At 49.6% G+C, this 19,555-nt stretch overlaps 1 protein-coding gene across 16 annotated transcripts in view; it reads left to right on the forward strand.

Moving 5' to 3' along the window:
* PPP6R3 (protein phosphatase 6 regulatory subunit 3) overlaps positions 1–18,162 on the forward strand; it is a 125,118-nt gene extending 106,956 nt beyond the window's left edge. For 9 of the 16 annotated variants that reach the window (XM_061407240.1, XM_061407238.1, XM_061407245.1 and 6 more), the window contains 6 exons: positions 3,509–3,662; positions 5,001–5,107; positions 6,616–6,766; positions 12,543–12,560; positions 12,823–12,942; positions 15,951–18,162. In XM_061407240.1, the coding sequence (XP_061263224.1) occupies positions 3,509–3,662; positions 5,001–5,107; positions 6,616–6,766; positions 12,543–12,560; positions 12,823–12,942; positions 15,951–16,002 (602 nt within the window). In that variant the 3' untranslated portion in view covers positions 16,003–18,162. The remainder of the gene's footprint in view (positions 1–3,508; positions 3,663–5,000; positions 5,108–6,615; positions 6,767–12,542; positions 12,561–12,822; positions 12,943–15,950) is intronic. The other 7 variants (XM_061407243.1, XM_061407246.1, XM_061407248.1 and 4 more) reach the window with 1 other exon arrangement.
* The last annotated feature ends 1,393 nt before the right edge of the window (positions 18,163–19,555 follow it).

Genomic DNA, 19,555 nt, shown 5'->3' on the forward strand with positions numbered 1-19,555 from the left:
CGGCCTGTGTCAGGTTCCTGCTGTGTGCCAGGAGCTGGGGCACAGGCACGGCCTCCAGGGCCTCAGGGTCTCAGAGCAGATGGAGAGTGTGGGGAGAACGGGGACCCCGCTCCCCCAGGCCTCTGCAGAGCCCTCCCAGAGGACGGGGTGTGTCCCGAGGACAAGTAAGGATGAGTCCGCTTGCAGGAAAACTGCTCCTAGGAAGGCACAGGGACCCGTCGCTGGTGATTGCAGCTCAGGAAGGGTGGGATGGTGGAGATGAGGCCAGAGGCCGGAAGGAGAATTTTATTTTGGAGGTTGTAATCCTCCTCCTAAGGATTTTACTAAGAATCCCGTTAATTTATCTATTTTGACATGATTACTCTTGGTAGCAGTGTGAAAGCTGGATTGGAAAGTGTGCTTGGGGACAGGAAGACCAGCAGCGAGACTCAGTGTGAGATGTGAGAAACAGCGGGGGCTCATCAGGAGCGGGGGCAGGCGGCTGGAGGCCTTGAGCTCTCGGCTTGTGTGTGTGTGTGTGTGTGTGTGTGTGTTCACCTGTGTGGTTCAGTAGTGTTGTGTATTCACACTGTTGTGCAGTGGAGCCTCTAGAACTTTCTCACCTTGCAAAGCTGAAGCTATACCCATAAACAGCACTCGCCACTCCCCTTCCCCCAGCCCCTGGCCACCACCGTTCTACCCTCTGTCTCTGAATTTGACTCCTCTAGGGACCTCATCCTAAGTGGAATCGTGGAGTATTTTGTCTTTTTGTGACTGGTTTACTTTCCTTAGCATGGTGCCCTCCAGGTTCATCCATGTTCAAGTGTGTAGCAGGATTTTATTATTCTTTGTTAAGGCTGAGTGGTATTTTGGAGTCTGTGGATCTGTGAGATCGCTGAGTGGGTGATAAGTGTCTTGGGGAGAGACCATACACTTGGTGTGACTCACTCCCACTGTCCTGGTGTCTCTGGAGCTGGGTGTGGGGACAGGGAGAGACAAAGGGCGGGGGTGTGATGTTCACCCACAGGGCATGGCCTCGCAGGTCTCAGCCCTCCTGACCTTGCTGCTTGGGAAAGCTTTCTTTGCACTGGCAGGTCAGCTGGGGTTGAGGTGGGACCAGGGGTGGGGAGTGCTCCCCTCCAGGGCTCTGAGCTGCCTCAGCCTCTGACTTGAGAGCTTCCGCCGTCCACCCAATCTCTGCGGCTTCTTCCACAGTTTTTCTTGACTGTTGAGAAGAGTTTCTCAACAGTTAATGTTAGAGTAATTCTGGGGAGCTAGTCTGGGAAAGACTGTCCTGGGATGATGATGATAGGAAATGACTAACAACAGTCATTTCTGTGTAGCCTGGTTTATTTGGATGGAGTGAGTCCAGAACTTTGCATATGGTGGGCAGCAGAAATACCTGTCACCTTCCCGGGAGGTGACAAATGGTAAAAAATCTGCCTGCAATTCAGGAGACCAGGGTTCAATTCCTGGGTCGGGAAGATCCCCTGGAGAAGGAAATGGCAACAAGCTCCAATATTCTTGCCTGGAGAATCCCCATGGACAGAGGAGCTTGGCAGGGTACAGTCTTTGGGGTCGCAGAGTCAAACATGACTGAGTGACTAACACTTTCACTTTCTTGACTTTCTGAGGTTGCAGGTGAGGTTTTCAGACATTAAGGTCCTATTTCTTCTCAGAGCCCATGGAGCCCTGCCGCGTGGGTACACAGACCAGAGGGCAGGAAGCTCAGAAACAGCCCTCCCTCAGTACCTGCTAGATGAGGCCCTCATTTAACCCTCAGGACTAAGTAGATGGTTTTATCGGAAGTGAAAAGATGAGGAAAGCTAGCCCAGGGGAGCTGAGTAAGTTGCCTGGAGTCCCGGGAAGGTCTGTAGGTTGGAGCACTTCTGTTACACACAGGTCCTTCTTGGTCGTTTGTCTTGAGGAGCATCCCCAAGTAGCTCGCGGATCCCGTAGCCTAGCATTCCTTCCTTACAGCCTGGAGCCTCCAGTTGTGATAGAGAGCATCCCTGATAAAGAGCGGTGGTCCCCACTGCCAGCTCGTCCGCAGCAAGGATTTGGGCATTCAGCATGGGGTACTGAGAAGGAACAGCACGGTGTGTGATGAGAGCAAGCAGACCTGATTTCGTCTGAAGGGACACACCTCGGGTGGCGACATTTAAACAGACAGAGACCGGCAGGACCCAGACCGCAGCAAGAGAGGAGCAGCACAGACAGGGCGCGCGGTCCCGCCACCCCCATCTCTGAGCACTCTCCCGTGCCTGCAGGACCTAGCAAGCCAGCGGGAACAGAGCTCCTCTCTGCTCTCAGAACTTCACTCCTGACACCAAATGTGTGAGTCTCCCACACAGCTCAGCCAAGGCACTGACCGTCTGAGTCAGGCCCACGGGTTAGGGCTCGCTCGCCCCGCGAGTCGGCCGCCCGCCCCCACCCCCGGCCGGTACTTCTGACCAACTGGCTGTAAACTGGGAGTTCCCATGACCTCTTTGGGTTTGATTATTTGCTAGAACTGCTCATAGAATTCAGAAAAACCCTTTACCTACCATTACCAGTTGATATATTAAAGGCTACAGATGAACAGGACGGGTCCAGATGGTCCCATGGGCAGGAACTTGGGTCCCCAGTGGAGTCTCATCTGCCACCTCTGTCCCCAGCCCCGAAGTCCTGCAGCTTAGGTGTTCATGGGGACCTTGCTAAGGGGGCATGATTGGTGAAATCTTTGGTCATTAGTGATTAACTTGACCTCTAGCCCCTTACCCTTCTAGAAGGTTGTTGGGGGGGTAGGGAAGGGCCAAAAGTTCCAACCCTCTAAGCACTCGGTTGCCCCACTCCCCCAGTCCCCATCCTGAGGCTCTCCAGGAGCTCCCAGTCTCTTCTCATTAGATACGGAAACCTTTGTCACTTCAGAATGGCGGTGGGGCGGGCAGAGACTAAGTCTGTACTCCTCCTCGTGTCACGGGAAGCCCGCTGCTGTGCGTGCTCGGGTGAGGGCAGCTGTGAGAAGCACCACTGTGGACTGGGGGTGGGTGGGACGCCTTGAGGCTGTTCCCAGTTTACTGTGATTGAGTATTAACATGCTTTTACAAAACTATTGATTTTATACTCATTTTGGATTTGCAGAAACGGTGCAGAGATTGTCAGGGAGTGGCTGTATGCCCTGCACCCATCTTCCTCCAAGCGTTCATGTAACCTTGGTGCCTTTGTCAGAGTCAGGAAATTAACATCAGTGTATTGTTTTCTGTGTGACTTTGTATCCTTGTGTGTTAATCGCTGTTGGAAAAAAAATCACAGAAAGGGGAATTGCTAAGGGATCAAAGGAAACACACAGTTTTATAATAGACGTTATCAAATGGCCCTCCACATGGTTGTGGCTTATCCACTCCCACCAGTAGTCTGTTAGAATACCCTTTGCCCCACACCTGCGGTCTTTTTTCTTTACTTACCACTGCACATCTGGTTTTGAAAAATGCTTGTGTTACATTAAATTACTGAAGCATTCTCAAAGTGGAATTCCTCCCCTTTTTAGCACCCAACTGGTCAGCCAACTTTGATGTCCCCATGGAGACGACGCACGGTGCTCCCTTAGACTCCGTGGGGTCTGACGTCTGGAGCACGGAGGAGCCTATGCCGACGAAGGAGACAGGCTGGGCTTCTTTCTCAGAGTTCACGTCTTCCCTGAGGTGAGTGCGTTCGCGGCTCTCCCATCCTTCCCACCTGAGGACCGGGCGTGAGGCATGTTCCCAGTTGAATACAGTGCCTTAAACAAGATTGAAAAATCAACGGGGGGGATGTAGACACAGCTCTGAGTTACGAGGAAGCACCACCCTCTTCCTCCCTGCTCTCCTCCTGGGTGAGCTGGGAGGAGGAGTGGATGATAAAGTGGGTTGAGGAGATGGCCCAGGGAGTCAGGGGCAGAGTGCTGACGGTGGAGCCCGGGAGTTCCTGAGGGGCACCTCCGTGGAGAGCGTTATGGAGATGCTACGTGTACCTTGCATTTAATAGATGATACTGAACATACATTCCGCTTGGAGCTAATCTAGTACTGTAAATTTAGGGGTAGGTGTGTCAGATGTGACTGTCAGTCTTGTTAATTACATTAGTCTGAGGAACAGCAACTGATCATTTTGTAGTTTTCCTGAATGATATTGTCAGCTTTGAGTATTAACCATGGATTTCATGTCTCCTTACACTTATTTTGATTTGCTTACTGTTGTTTCATTTTGTCTTCTGAAAAAATGGGGTGGAGGTTTCCACCCCCCGACTTGAAAGACTTGCTTTCCCTGTTCTAACAAGACATGTTTTTAAATAGTCGCTGTAATGGCAAAGATTAGAAAACAACCCGATGTGAGCTAGCAGTTACCATTGTAGACAAATCAGGAGAGGAGACTAAAACCCACGTTGCTTCATATCACCTCTGATAATAGCAGTAAGCCGTTACTCAGAGGTGAAGTGAGGTTTATGGAAAATGTCTCCAAGATACAAGGAGATGCTGGTTCTCCTCCGGTACAGGGCAGCCAGGTTTCCGCCTCTTGCTCTTCTGGTTACTTGAGAATGCTGCTGAAGCAACTGCTTCCCTTTACAAGCCCTTGTGCACGGGCCATGTTGTCTCATTAAACATCATCAACAGGGCCAGGCCGTCTGGGCAGTTTGCCTAGAGGTGATAGGAGTTTTGTAAAAATGGAACTGTAGATACAGTTGATAGTGTACAGGGTATGCACTACTGTCCCAACCTCGGGAGCCTGGTGCTTGTGTGAGCCTGAGGGGCTTGAGGGCATCTTGAGACTCTGGAAACCTCCGAGAAGTCCCCGTGTCGCTGCCCTGCTGACCCAACAGAACATCTCCCACCCTGGCTCATCTGCCACTCCACTCTGCCGTCCACACTCACATTTGTGTTTCTTGGAGTCTGTAACCAGCTGTGTCTCCACAGTGGATTTGAAACTAGTGTTCAAAGGTTTTCTGTGAATGATGATCCTGAGGGCCGTCTCCCACTGCTCACCTCTGAATTTTCTCTTTTCTAGTACGAAAGATGCTTTAAGGAGTAATTCCCCAGTGGAGATGGAAACCAGCTCTGAGCCGATGGACCCTCTGACGCCCAGTGTGGCTGCGCTGGCCGTTCAGCCGGAAGGTGGGTCCAGGACCAGCGGACGCTCTCCTGGCGGGTGTCCGCTCTGGAACGTGACGCTGAGTTCCCTAGATCTGGGGAGTTGTCTTTGTCCACAAAGCATATTTCTAAAAAAGTTCAAGGGCTCAAAGGACCCAGGAAAATGAGATGTGGGTCTGATATCCTCAGGGCTTTGGGCGAAAAGCAGTTGTATGTTTATTCCAGAACCACAGCATGCTGATCATAGAAAGAGTAAGGTATCTAAGTTGCCAGTCGTTCAGTCCCCTCAAGACAGGAAAGGAAACAGGCCCAGAAAGGACGAGGTCTTGGCCTGCAGCACCCGGGGGATGAGACCAGCACTTGGGTGGGCGCTCCAGGCCTGGCTGCACCCCGTGCTCTTATTGCTGGGGGGTGCTGTCTGGGTGCATTTCAGGCTGTGTGGTGGTTTATTTCTTTGCATCTTTATGAACAGGTGAAATGGCTGAGGTTGTCCAGTGGCTGTCTTACTCAGAATAGGCAGGTGTAGTTTGCATGGGCCCTGAACTGTTTCCAGCCTCATGATTAGGGCTGTGGGAAGTTGGTAAAGGGGCGAGAAGGAGGGCTTGACACGGCAGAGACAAAAAGGTCTCAGAAAATGCGGGTGCGTGTGTGGGCACAAGAGCCCAGGGGCAAGGGGGAGGAGCAACCCAGAGATCAGTGTTGCTTTTGTCATACTTCTGAAAAGTGAAAGTGACGTCGCTCAGTCGTGTCAGACTCTGCGACCCCATGGACTGCAGCCCACCAGGCTCCTCCGTCCATGGCGTTTTCCAGGCAAGAGTACTGGAGTGGGGTGCCATTGCCTTCTCCAGGGGATCTTCCCCACCCAGGGATTGAAACCGGGTCTCCCGCCTTGTAGGCAGACGCTTTACTGTCTGAGCCACATTGTATATAGATGACCTAGTTTATCCCTGAGCAGTTCTGTAAGGGGGTTCAAACACCTCTAGTTTTGTTCATAAGAAAACTCAGGCCCAGGCTGGGTGGTTTGACCTGGCCTCTGAGGCCAGGTGTGAATTCAGATGCTCATCAGCGGTTTACCACATGACTCCCTCTCATAGGGCAAACAATGACCCACAGAGAACCCCAGCAAGGTAATTTAGCAGACAGGGAAAACAGGACCTGAGTCGTGGACAAGCGAGAGATGCAGGGTGAACGAGAACAGTGCCGGCCGAATGATGGGTTGTGGCTACAGAATACTCGGCCGCCTACTCTGCCCTCTGTTGGCAGCTGGAGCAGTGAGGGGCAGGGCAGTCATCTGAGGACAGTTGAGTGTGCAGGTAGCGGGGAGACCGGTGGTCTAGCTGGTCCTGGGCTGTAGTCAGTGACCCTTGCAGCTTCTGTCTCGTGGGCGTCATAAAGAGGCAGCAGCGGGCAGACCATCTCATGTCTCTGTCTCCAAACAGCTGAGGTGGCGCTGGGCGGGAGGGTCTGCACAGGGGGCGGCAGGCCCTAGTCCTTGTTGATGCACGTGACCATCAGCTGTGTGTTCTTTTCAGCGCCAGGCAGTGTGGCCATGGAAGCCAGCTCCGACGGCGAGGAGGATGCGGAAAGTACAGACAAGGTAACTGAGACAGTGATGAATGGCGGCATGAAGGAAACTCTCAGCCTCACTGTAGATGCCAAGACAGAAACTGCGGTCTTCAAAAGGTAACCAGGCTCGGTCATACTGGCAGCTTCAGGTTGTCGGGAGGGTGGTGGAGGAGAAGCCACAAATACTAACATCTGTAATTTGGTTGCAGTGTGGATTCAGACATTAGCCTGACATTGTTCTATTATTTCCATTAAATTTATTAAGTCTTAACAAAGAGATGGAGTTTGGCTCTCTCGGTGTCTGTGCCCTTCCCCTTTGAATAGTATTTTGAAGACTAAAGGTTGAAAAGACTGATCGGATTCAAAATACATGAGTTTGAAGAACTGACGACATACCTCTAGAAACAGGAATTGGATACAGGCAACAAAGCTGGGACCATCTAAACCATAAGTTCGGGTCTTATACAGATCATTTCCTCCAGATACAATGCAGCCAGCAGAATTCATGACAGAATGATAGCTTACAAAAACATATTTGGAAATTACCCTCACTTGTAAACTTATGTGTCAAAAAAGGAATCATAATGCAAATTAAAAGCAAAGCTGAAAAACTAGTGAAAAAGGTTCTACCAAAACCCACAGACTGCAGCTAACTCGGTGCTCAGAGCTCTGGTCTCCATCGTACACAGACCCTTTCATATCACAAGAATAACGCGTCCCAGCTTGAGAAGCCAGCGCAAAACAAAGCATGAAAGAAGAGATGACTGTGGGCTGAGCTCACGCGTGGGTCTGTATGTAGATACTTTAAAGTTACGAGGTGGCAAACCGAATCTAGCAGTGTGGTTTTAACTCATGACCAAGGGTGTATCTCATGAATGCAAGGATATTACAGCATTTTAAAGATTACTGATGGTAATTCATAGGTAAAAGGTTGGAAACCTTTTGGACTTTCAGTAGGTAAAAAAACATTTGATAAAAATTAAAGCTATTTGTGACCATTTAGCAAACTAGGAATAAGAAGCAGCTACTGATAAAGGTGTCCACTGAAAATCCACAGCAGACTCAATTCTTAACAGTGAAACATTATTTTGAAGAAATACTCATTTTCAAAGACAAGACAGACAGTGAGCCCTGCAGTTACTGCTTCTCATCAGCACTGTGCTGCTGGTCTTAGCACAAGCAGCATAAAATAAAAGTAAATAAAAGGCGTACAGATTCCAAAGAAGTAAAATGGTTATTGTTTATTTGCAGGGTCAGCTTGGTCACTCAGTCGTGTCTGACTCTTTGCGACCCCATGACTGCAGATTATTTGTAGCTTACAACTTGCTATATAAAAATTCCAGTGGAATCTGTATGTAAACATTAAAATTGCTAGTAAAGTTTAGCAAGTTTATTGAATACACGCACAAGTCGATTGCATCTTAGAAGCCAGCACAAGATGTCTTAGATGTGCCCCCTCCCCTTTACATGAAAAGTTAAACCTTGTCTGTATCTGAGACCGAAAGACCTAAATGCACAGGGGGAGACATCAGTACCGTGTTTCCTTGTTGTTCAATCACCGAATCGTGTCAGACTCGGTGACCCCAGGGACTGCAGTACACCAGGCTTCTCCGTTCGTCACTATTTCCCAGAGTTTGCTCAAACTCCTGTGTATTAAGTTGGTGATGCTATCCAACCATCTCATCCTCTGTTGCCCCTTTCCCTTCCTACCCTCAGTCTTTGCCAGCATCAGTGGCCAAAGTATTAGAGCTTCAGTCCTTCCAATGAATATTCAGGGTTGGTTTCCTTTAGAATTGACTGGTTTGATCTCCCTGCAGTTTAAGGGCCTCTCAAGAGTCTTCTCCAGCACTACAATTCAAAAGCATCAATTCTTTGGTGCTCAGCCTTCATTATGGTCCAACTCTCTTATCTGCACATGACTCCTGGAAAAACCATTGCTTTGACTCTATGGACCATTGCCAGTAAAATGATGTCTCTGCTTTTTAATACGCTGTCTAGGTTTGTCATAGCTTTCCTTCCAGGGAGCAAGCATCTTTTAATTTCATGGCTACAGTTACCATCTGCAGTGATTTTGGAGCCCAGGAAAATAAAATCTGTCACTGTTTCCACTCTTTCCCCTTCTGTTTACCATGAAGTGATGGGACTGGATACCATGATCTTAGTTTTTTAATGTTGAGTTTTAAGCCAGCTTTTTCACTCTCCTGTTTCACTTTCCTCAAGAGGCTCTTTAGTTCCTCTTCACTTTCTGTCATTAGGGTGGTATCATCTGCATATCTGAGGTTGTTTATATTTTTCCCAGCACTCTTGCTTCCAGCTTGTGATTCATCCAGCCTGGCATTTCACTTGATGTACTCTGAATAGAAGTTAAATAAACAGGGTAACAGTGTATGGACTTGACATACTCCTTTCCCAATTTGGAACCAGTCTGTTGTTCCATGTCTTGTTCTAACTGTTGCTTCTTGACCTATATACAGGATTCTCAGGAGGCAGGTAAGGTGGTCTGGTATTCCCATCTCTTTTAAGAATTTTCCACAGTTTGTTGTGATCCATGCAGTCAAGGGCTTTAGCATAGTCAATGAAGCAGAAGTAGATGTTTTTCTGGAATTCCATTGCTTTCTCTGTGATCCAAAGAATCTTGACAATTTGATCTCTGGTTCCTCTGCCTTTTCTAAGTCCATCTTGTACATCTGACAGTTCTCGGTTCATGTACTGATTACCTTGCTAGCATGTGAAATGAGTGCAGTTGTACTGTAGTTTGAACATTCTTTGGCATTGGCCTTCTTTGGGATTGGAATGAAAATGAAAACTGACCTTTCCAGTCCTATGGCCACTGGTGAGTTTTCCAAATTTGCTGGTGTATTGAGTGCAACACTTTCACAGCATCATCTTTTAGAATTTGAAACAGCTTAGTTGGAATTCCATCACCTCCACCAGCTTTGTTCATAGAAATGCTTCCTAAGGCCTAGTTGACTTCATACTCTAGGATGTCTGGCTGGAGGTGAGTGACCACACCATCGTGGGTCTCCGGGTTATTACGACCTTTGAGAGTTTGCTGATTACCATGTTTGCCAGAAGGGCTTCCCAGGTGGCACTCGTGGTGAAGAACCCGCCTGCCAGTGCGGGAGACGTAAGAGGTGCGGGTTCAGTCCCTGGGTCAAGAAAGCCCCTGCAGGAGGGCATGGCAACCCACTCCAGTTCTTGCCTGGAGAATCTCATGGACAGAGGAGCCTAGTGGGCCACAGTCCGTAGGGTCGCAAAGAGTCAAGACGCGACGAAGTGACTTCACAGCACGTTTGCTAACTTTGGCATTGCTTCTCAATGGATTTCTCCTCAAAATCTCAATGGAGTTTTTTATGAAAGGGAGAAACTGATTGTAATTTTCAGAGAAGACCGAGGAGAGCCGTGAAGAGCAGGATCACTGTAAAGAGGAGAGTGAGGGGCCTCACCGTGGTAGCTGTCAGCGCTCACTGTTGCTAAGACGATGCCGTGGCCGTGGTGCAGGGCTGTGCGAGCAGACCCGTACACTGATGTGGTCAGGTGACAGTGAAGAGAGAAGGGACGGATAGATTGTAAATATCCATGTAAGAGAACAAGTTAAACCTCTGTTCTCGGTAGGGGTATGAAAGACAAAGTTTCTAGTCTTCTAAAAGACACAATAAAGTGAAAGAAAAGACAAGTCATAACTAGCAAAGAAACACACAGGATATAGGGGGAACCTAATATCAAAGGACGAGACAGTAAATAACTTTTATAATTTGACAGAGGATACAAATAAGGCATTTGCAGAGGGAAAAGTGGACTGACTAATGGGCCAGGCCATGTCAGTGACGGTGCCAATTCAGTGCTGTCTCATGCATGTTACATGTTAATCTATTAATTCCTAAGTTGTTACAGAAAATAGAAAACGTGCCCAAACTGCCTGGACCTTTTCATGAAGCGGTGAAAACCTAATTCCAGAACCAGATGAAAATAATTACAGAAAATGATCAGCTTATGTCACTTACAGGCAAACTAAATGCAGAAATCCTATGTGAAATATCTGCTAACTGAACCTAATAGTATACACAAAAAATTCGTAATGATTGGTTCATCTCTGAACTGTAAAGATGGTTCAGCATCCTTAAGGTATACCAGAAATACTTCATAATGATCCGTTAGTTTATCCCTGAATTGTAAAGATGGTTCAACATTAGAAAATCTGTCTGGGTAATTCAGTGCATATTAACAGAATGAAGAAATCATTTGACATTTTTGATGAAGCGTTTGGGGGGAAAAAAAGTTGTATATGATTAAAACTGAAAGCACCATGGTTATCATCCCACTTTCCAGATGGGAAAATGCAGTACTGGGATGGAGTGGTGTGGTCAGTCTCATGGTAGTTAGAAGAAAACACAGTGTTCTGACCTGAGGGCAGTAAGGGGCTTCTTTTTTGAAACAAAACAAACTGCCTTTAAAAGCATAAACCTCACGCAGAGAATAGGGTTGGGTTACATCACAGTGAAGAATTTCTGGTTGATAAATTACTGTAGACAAAATTAAGAGGCAAATGGCAGATTAAGGGGGAAAAGTTTACAGTTCTAAATCAGCCAGAAATTAGCATTTAATATTCAAACCAGTAAGGAAAAGAATGAAAATCCATATCGGAAAACAGGCAAAAAATAGCAACAGGCAGTTTATAGACAAGGAAACCCAAAGGGGCAAAAAGAAGAAAAACTCAGATTCTGAGAACTCAGACACATCTTACTAGAGCAGCAGGAGGGGAACAATGGGGAGCGTGAGTGTTGGTGGGTGTGGGGCTGCAGGAGCCCCAAGGCCCTGCTCGTGGTGGATGCTGACCGGGGCAGTCATTCTCGGGGGCAGTGGGGGCTTCCTTGTAGTTGGAAAGATGACTGTTTTCCAGTCCTGGATGTGAAGCCTGAGAGGGGCCCGAGTGGGTACCCTGGGCCGGAGGCAGGCAGTGGCGACTGTGCGGCTTTGTGTGTACAGGCTCTGGTCTCTGCGAGGTGCGCTGTGCGACGGGAGGTGGGCGCCTCGGGGTGCTGTGCTCCAGTCAGCAGGGCAGGCGGAGCTCCCAGCTGAGCTGGGACCGTCCCAAGGGCAGGGAGGGTGCGATTCACGGCTAGTCACGGGTCTCAGAATCCACATGGGTAAAATGACTGTACATTTTACAACAATGAAGGTAACAGGCATGGAACGCATCAGCATAGCAGTGTTGAGCAGGGAATGGAGAGTAGGGATGAATTAGGAGGAATGGGCTAGACTTCGGGTCCCTTCCCATAAATGTATTGCCCCAAGCCATCTGAAAGCCACTCAGAAGTCATCCTAAAATGAGGTTTCTCACAAGCAGGTCGAAGATAGGACCCAGCACTAAGGATGGTGGGACCTGTAGCTGCCCTCAAGCTCCGTTTAGTGCTGTCTTGAATTGTGTCACCAAAAAAAAAGGGAAATCCAGACAGAATAGGCAAAAGTCTTAAGTTTCTAGTCCCCAGACAGTGGAGACGCCAGGAGCGTTGAAGGGGTGTTTCATGTCCCCAAGTCCTCTGACCCCTAAGGCTCGGTTTGCCTCGCTCCTGGCCACTGTTCCCGCTCTCTCCCGCCATGGTTTGTCCTTCTCAGACCTTGTCAGAGACAGCTCGAGAAGCTGGTCCTGGCTCAGCTGCATGGCCTCCTGCTTCCGGGACCTCAGCCAGCAAGCCGATGGGGGGCTTGGCCCTGGGCGCAAAACCTTTAACTGAAGACTCGTTCCTTCAAACAGGTTCATTTGACACCTCCTCCGAGCCTGCAGTTTTGCTTATATGCAGTCGTGGACGTAGTATGCCCCCAAATACCTCATTTTAGGAGTGTTCTGAAAGTCTTGTCCATTTCTTTTTCTGTTTTGCACCCTTGGCCTCAGAGTGTTGAGATCCTACCGGTATGTACAGTGCCGCAGGGCTGTTCTTTACCAGACACCAACCGCATCACATCGTCCCTCTCTCAGCTCCCACGTGTGTGGTCCTCCCGCTCCGTGGTCTCCCCGGCGTGTCTGTGGCCCCTGCGCCCCCTCCCCGAGCATGCTTAGCCCCGGGGCTTGGCTCCACGGCCACCATGACTTCAGAGCCATCGCATGCGTCCTCATCCTCCGCCTGCTGGTGCCACCTTGGCCTCTCACGCTGCCTGTCACCCTCTTTATGCAGTGAGGAAGGAAAACTGTCTACCTCTCAAGATGCTGCTTGTAAGGACGTGGAGGAGAGCCCTGAGACGGCGGAGGGCAAGTCTGTGGCCCCCCGGCCCCCCAGCAGCAGCCCAGAGCAGAGGTGAGTGCCTGCTTCCTGCCGGCCGTCTCAGCCCTGCCCCGCTTTGTCTCCTGGGAGCCGCGAGGGGCACGGGCCTCGGGGTGAGGGCCATTACAGCTGTCCTCAGCTCATCAGTAACTGCTCAGCACGGTGGTGTTCCTCAGTCCTGTATGGCAGCCAGGTGACTGAGCTGAGAACTCACGTGTCGCAGTGCGCCTCCTGGCCCAGAAGCTGAAAACTGTCTGCTTCTTGGAGGTAGTGTCACTGGTTCTCTGAGAAGTTGTTGGGGGTGGAAGGGCCTCTCATTCTGGCATACCCCCTCCTGTTTTTCTTGAAGGGGCACCAAGTTGGGGCTGATACTGAGCCCCTCCAGGATTGGGTTCCCTCTGTCCTGCAGTCACCCAGCTACCAAGACAAGCGGCTCCTGTGCCCACTTGTGCAGATGTGTCCACGTGACACTCAGGTGGCTTCCCAGAGTGCAGCTCCCTGTGTGTAAGCTCAGTGTTCTGAACTCTTAATGTGAGTCCGTCTTTGGTTTTATTTTTGCAAAATACTTATCTTGTCCGGATGAAGTATGAAGCTCCTACCTGCAGAGTCAAGGGATTTGCAATATAACGTTCCCTCTCTAGTGGGCTTAAGCTTAGCCTGAGCCATTGGTCTGGAGGCACAGGCCAAGCCCCAGCCTTCGCCCGTCCCCGAGGGCGACCGTAGGCCCCACAAGCCAGGACAGCCTCCTGCTGCATCAGAGCTTGCCTTGGACCACACAGACCTCTGCTCAGCCCTGCACAGAGGGAACTTTTTTGATTGAATATATCCAATATATATTGAATATATCCTATGTATATATATATATATATATAGAATCAAAAAGATATCCTTTTTTGATTGTAGATTCCTTCCATAAGGAATAGAGGAACCTTAGGAAGCCTTTTCAGGGACGTGCTTTCTGCTCACCTGACCCCCCAAAATCCAGGCATTTTAGGGGCAGTATAACCAGTGGTTACCAGCAGGGGGCACTCTCGGTTCAAAAGTCCGTAAACCTCCTGTTCCTTGTGTAGCAAACCCAGCTTTTCATTCTCTTGAGGAATTACTGCTAGAATGAGGGCTTTGCTTTTGCAATTAATTACTTTGTATAAACTGAGTCGGTTATAAGAACTACTTGTACCTGTTGGCTCTAGTGGAGGATTTGGGAGGAAGAGTCCGAGGGGCCCTCTAGCTGTGGGGGTCCAGCCTGAGCTGTGCTGCTCAGGGTCTAGGTAAGTCATTTTTTGCCTGGAGTTTTTTCCTTTGTTTTTCCAGAGGTCCTCGTAGATCTGACCAGTTATCACCATCTCTACACTGTCTGCCCATAAATTTCCTTTATATTGTGCGCTGCCTACAACCTAGCTAACCCGCCTGCTCTGGAGTCGTGGCTCCTGGGTCTGCTTTCTCTGATGCGAGTGAGGCAGGCCTGTGGGAGCAGTTACTGGGCTCTGGAGTGCAGGGTGTCTGCCCCAGGGGAAACCTGCTGTGTTCTTCTCCGAGCCTGAAGACATCTCCCAACCTGCAGGCCTCAGGTGGCGGAGGAGCAGGAAGGGAGGGAGGGGGGCGTCACACACTGGGAAGCGGTTTGGTCCTGGTGATAGACCCACAGAGAACACGGGGGCATGAAGACTGCCTGCTGCCGGCTGAAGGACTGGAAGGGGTGCTCTGGGAAGCGGACTCCTGACCACAGGGACAGAGGCAGGCTTGCTGATGCAGCATGCCGCATTCCGAGAACAGCGTATGTAAAGCGGTGCTGAAGATGGAGACAGCTGCTTGGGACTTCCGTGTGCAGTCTTACCCTCGGGTCCATCTACCAAACATGAGGCTTTAGGTGCACTGTTGACTTAAAGATGTCTGTTGCCACAAAACGTTACCTCTCAGTGTTGATCAGGTGTGTGTGGTGTTGTGCCCTTGGTGTGTAGACAGGCATTTTCATACGTTGTGGTCCTACTAGTCTCTGTGGGACTTACTGTCTCCCTTTTACAGGGGGAAAATAAGCTGAGAGAGGTGGAGAAATGTGCTGAAGATCACACAGCTTGCGGGTGGCGAAGGCAGGGCCCGTGTCTCTGTGGCGTAATGAGACAGCGTCCAGTGTGGGTCATGTCTGCCATGTGTGTGGAGCTGACTTCACGGGTCTCTGTTGGGACTGACGGGCTGAAGCGGTGGACGCCGGGTCAGGAGGCCTTGTGCTGCCCACCGTCAGCACTGTCTTCTTTCCGGGGTCTTCTCTGGAAGGTGTTGGGAGCACCGTGAAGGATCTCCTACGTGCTCCAGTTGTGTTTTTGGCAGGAATGTCCTGGGTACCCTGTCATCACACACACACACACACACACACACCCCTGTCATCACACACACACACACACACCCCTGTCATCACACACACACACACACACACACACACACACACCCCTGTCATCACACACACACACACACACCCACCCACCCACCCACCCACCCTCCCCCCAGCGTTACCCTGACCTTTGCTTCATGGGAATACGTGTTACAGGGCACACCTTTGTTCTCAAAGTTGGTCCTTTTAAGACAGACTTTTCTCTTGTTTCCCCTCACCCCTGCCCTACCTCTTCTCTGAGAAGCAGAATCCTACTTTTCCAAGTGAAATTTCATTTGGATGGCAGTGCATGGAACATGAAAAGCTGTGCTGAAGGAGGGGTGATCAGATAGCTACCGAAGGCTCAGGGAACAGTGGCTGCAGACCGCTGGCCCTTCTGTCCCCCTGCTTCTGGTGGCGAGGTGGGGAGGGCCTCCCAGCACCTGCTGCTCCGTAGCTCTTGTCAACCCCAGCCAAAGCTTAGAGCTGTGCGGTTAGTTTCTGGAGCTTTAGGAGCGTTCACTTAAGAAGCGTTTTGTGGGGTGACTCCTGAATGCAGGCTTTGTTCTAGGCCCGCCTGAACAGTGTTCTGATGGACGTCGTCCACCCCCTCCAGGGGGGCGGCACGGCGTTGGTCTCTCTGGGAGTCCTGAGGCCGTCTCTCGCCCCCCTGCAGGACTGAGCAGCTGAGCGTGCCGGGCGACGTGGCGGTCAATGGCCCCGTATGATGAGGAGCCCCCCATGCTGCTGACCGAGGGCTGCGGGCACCGCGCAGGTGGGGCTCCGGGCTGCGTGGGGAGCCCGCCGAGCCACCGCCGCTGCACTCACTCTGCAAGGGATCAGGACCAGCAAGCTTTCTATTCTAGTCTAAGACGCTGTACAGAGAAACCCAGACGTGTACAAATGTTGCACATTGACAAATACCAAGAATTTTTGCGTATGTTTATATTGTATTGTTCTAAATAATGGGTAGCCTGTGAAATAAGATCTTGCCACCCATGTAATAATAGTAGTAATACTATAGTTAAAATGGCTGTAAGAATAGTTTTATAAAAGTGAATACACAGATCTATTGTATTTGAAACATAACTATTTGACAATTATTAGTGTGACCAAAGTATTAGGCAGTTTTCATACATTTTTCACCTTGTACAAAATTCTGAATTCATTTTTCTTCCAGGTTGACAAGGAGTTATAGGATTGAAATGCCCTCTAAGTGTTATTTTGGTTGTTCTAACTTACAAAAGTGATTTTGAATAAGAAATATTTGGTGTTCTTTTTATAACCAGTTTTTAATTGGTAACTGTTTTCTGTATTGTTTAAAAACGGATCAAAAAATGTAAGTCTATTGGTAGAGATTAAGTATTTATTGCTACAACTTAGTTGATAATTGTGTTACTGTAAAGCCATACGTTCTGTTAAAGTCTTGTTTGCTTGAACTGTTTATCCCTACAGGTGAAACACTAGAATATTGGGAGTGTACATGGCTTGTGGTTTGGGTTTTTTTTTTGTTTTATGTTTTGTTTTGGTTGTTCATCTGCCTTTTAACCCATTCACCAAAATTTACCTTGTTAATAACAAGCATCACCAATGAACATTTCAGAGCAATCTGCATCTGTAACATACCTGAATCGTATTAGGCAAGTCAGTGGGGAAATGCTCGTGCTGCTAATGGAATTAGAGTGCGTTCATTTTACAGGCTCGTCTTTTTAAACTAGAAACCAGAGTCCAGCACCTCAGCATGTTCATTGTTTTACTGTACCTTGTGAGGTTTTCACTCGTAAATTCTAAACCAGTGTATTTTTTTTAGAACTGGTTTGTGTACATATATAGTGATTATGGATACTAATTCAGTGTAATTTATAATTTTCTATGTCGATATAAAAATACATCACAGCCTTCTCAACAGCTGCAGCAATATAGCGCACATTGCCGCACAGTCGGGTGGAAGGGTCAGATTACGTCACCTCTTGCTCTTGTAGATGCGAATCAGTTTTTCATTCTGTGATAGAAAATTATTCACGTATTTTTACATCATTTGTTTTTCCTGACCAGTATTTAAAACCAAAAGGATATTCTGAAAAATGGCCAACGATTTTTTTAGAAATAGCATCCCAAGCAGCGTGCCTAAACATTACATTGCATATGGAAATAAAAAAAATCAAATGTCTAATGCCTTATTTCTGGTTTACTTTTCCACTGTAAATGGTGTGGAGGCCCTTGGTGAGGTTTCCGGAGGCCGACTAGCCCCCAAGGACAGTGGGGCCAACCGCGTGCCCTGGGACAGTCAGTGGGGCTGCCACGCTGGCCTCTGCACCAACTCAGGGACCCTTTCTGTCGGGAGCTCCTCTCAGAAGACACTGTCCTCGAGCACGCTCCCCTGGACCCTCAACGCCGCCAGAGGACAGGCCTCCCCTCGCTGGTCTCAAGGGTGCTGACCGACGCGGCCCGACCTCGGGAACTGCCGGCGGCCGGCGTGCCCTGGTCTGGCCTGGTGGAGAGCTCTGCAGGGGCCGCCTGGCTCCAGGGCTGCACACACAGTCCCGCACCCTCTGGATCTCCTCGGCCTCTGCACCTTCCCAAGGTAAACCCGGCATCTTATTCATCCCACCCGCTGCTGATGGAAGGGCCCTTGGGGCTTCTCCTTGGGGTGTGTCCTGCTCGTCTCGCCTGGCAGGGAGGGGACACGGGTGGGCAGTGCAGAGCCTTTTGGGAGTGGGAGTCTGCCAGCCCCAGGGATTGGAGCGAGTACACGCTCATTGAGTTTCTACTTTAATTTTTGTGGGTTGGCCCTACTGAATGCAAGACTACAGATGTCTATAATACCAGACCTGTATTTAAAAAAAGAAAAAAACGACAAAATAAAGCCTGGTTCTTTGTTTCCAGAAGTCTTCTCTGTACCTTGCTTGGGCTCTAGTAACCAGACAGGGTTTGGGGCCGTGAGAGCACACCACCGGATTCTGAGGGGTCGGGCTCCCTGGCACGGGATCCTGGGCTGGCGAGAAGGAGCCATGCTGGGTGACGAGCTACACGCGTCCTGCCCCCGCGGCAAGAGCAGGCGGTGTCGACGGTGGGAGCACCGTGAGCCCAAGTCTTCCTGCTGTGTGTGTCCTCCGTGTTTAGCGCCTCCCCAGCCTGGGGCTCTGGCATCTAGACCCAGCAGTAACTTGGAGGTGAAACTTCTCAGTTGTTCCACAACACCACCGCCATGGCACAGCTGCTCGCTGTCCCTGTTTCCCCATCTGTTCGCATGAGAAAATGTCCCCCTGGTTGGTACCCGTCCTCCAGAGCCAGCTGGTCACCAGGCCCCTGTGTTAGTCTGGACACACACCTCTACGTACCTGGACACCGCGGGATCTGCCAGGCTCTCAGGGGCAAGGCATCAAGGGCACCGGGGCCAGCTGGCACTGACATACTCACAGGTCACTCCACCCGCACAAGATGGAGAACTTTTCTGTCTCAGCTGCTTTTTCCGTCACATGGGAAAACCACAGCAATGAGTTCATGGATATAAAACAAGAAATGTTAGTATGAACGCCCTGCTCGCTTCTCCAGCTGCTAATGTCACCTACTGGCCTTTGCAAATCTTGGCTTCGAGCCTGGGTTTGAGCTGTTTACAGCCTGCACCTCTGGAGAACTCAGGTGCCTTCGCTCCAGAAAGATGGATTTAGTAATTTTCCTGCCTCAGGGTCAGCTACCTCTCGCGTACCAGCTCTGGCGCAATACCTGTGTTCAGTTTTGTCGGGACGGAGCCACGCCCCTTGCTTTGTCCACTGTCTGCTGCTCCTGGACCCCGGGGACAGGCCAGGAGTCGAGTTGCTTGCCTCACTCCACAGCCAGCCTCTCCTTTGATTCAGTTTCTTTGTCTGCTTCCTGTTCCTGTCCTTACTGATGCCTTTCCTGCTGAGCCCTTCATTTCAGTGGTCAGTGTCTGGGCTTTGCCCTTACCATCTCTGCCAGTCCTTCATCGCTTACCTAGTGAACAGAACAAAGTGCTGCCTTTGAATTTGTTCCCTGAGATGGCTTGTATGTGCTGAAAGATGAGGGCCACTCAGCTGACGGTGTTTCATACCACATGACGTAAGATGTTGGGTGGTTCTGTTTTTATTTCTCCTGTACGGTTCTCTGCTTGTTAACCAAAACTGAGATCTTCAAGCACTGTCCTAAAAGCTTTATGTGCATTAACTTTCCTTCACAGCAGTTTTATGAGATGGACGGCTGTCCTCACTTCACACATGGATGAGAGGGGCACAGATGTTAGTTTTGTGAAGGTTAACTTCA

Source organism: Bos javanicus, chromosome 29, assembly GCF_032452875.1.
Source record: "Bos javanicus breed banteng chromosome 29, ARS-OSU_banteng_1.0, whole genome shotgun sequence".
Lineage (NCBI taxonomy): Eukaryota > Metazoa > Chordata > Mammalia > Artiodactyla > Bovidae > Bos > Bos javanicus.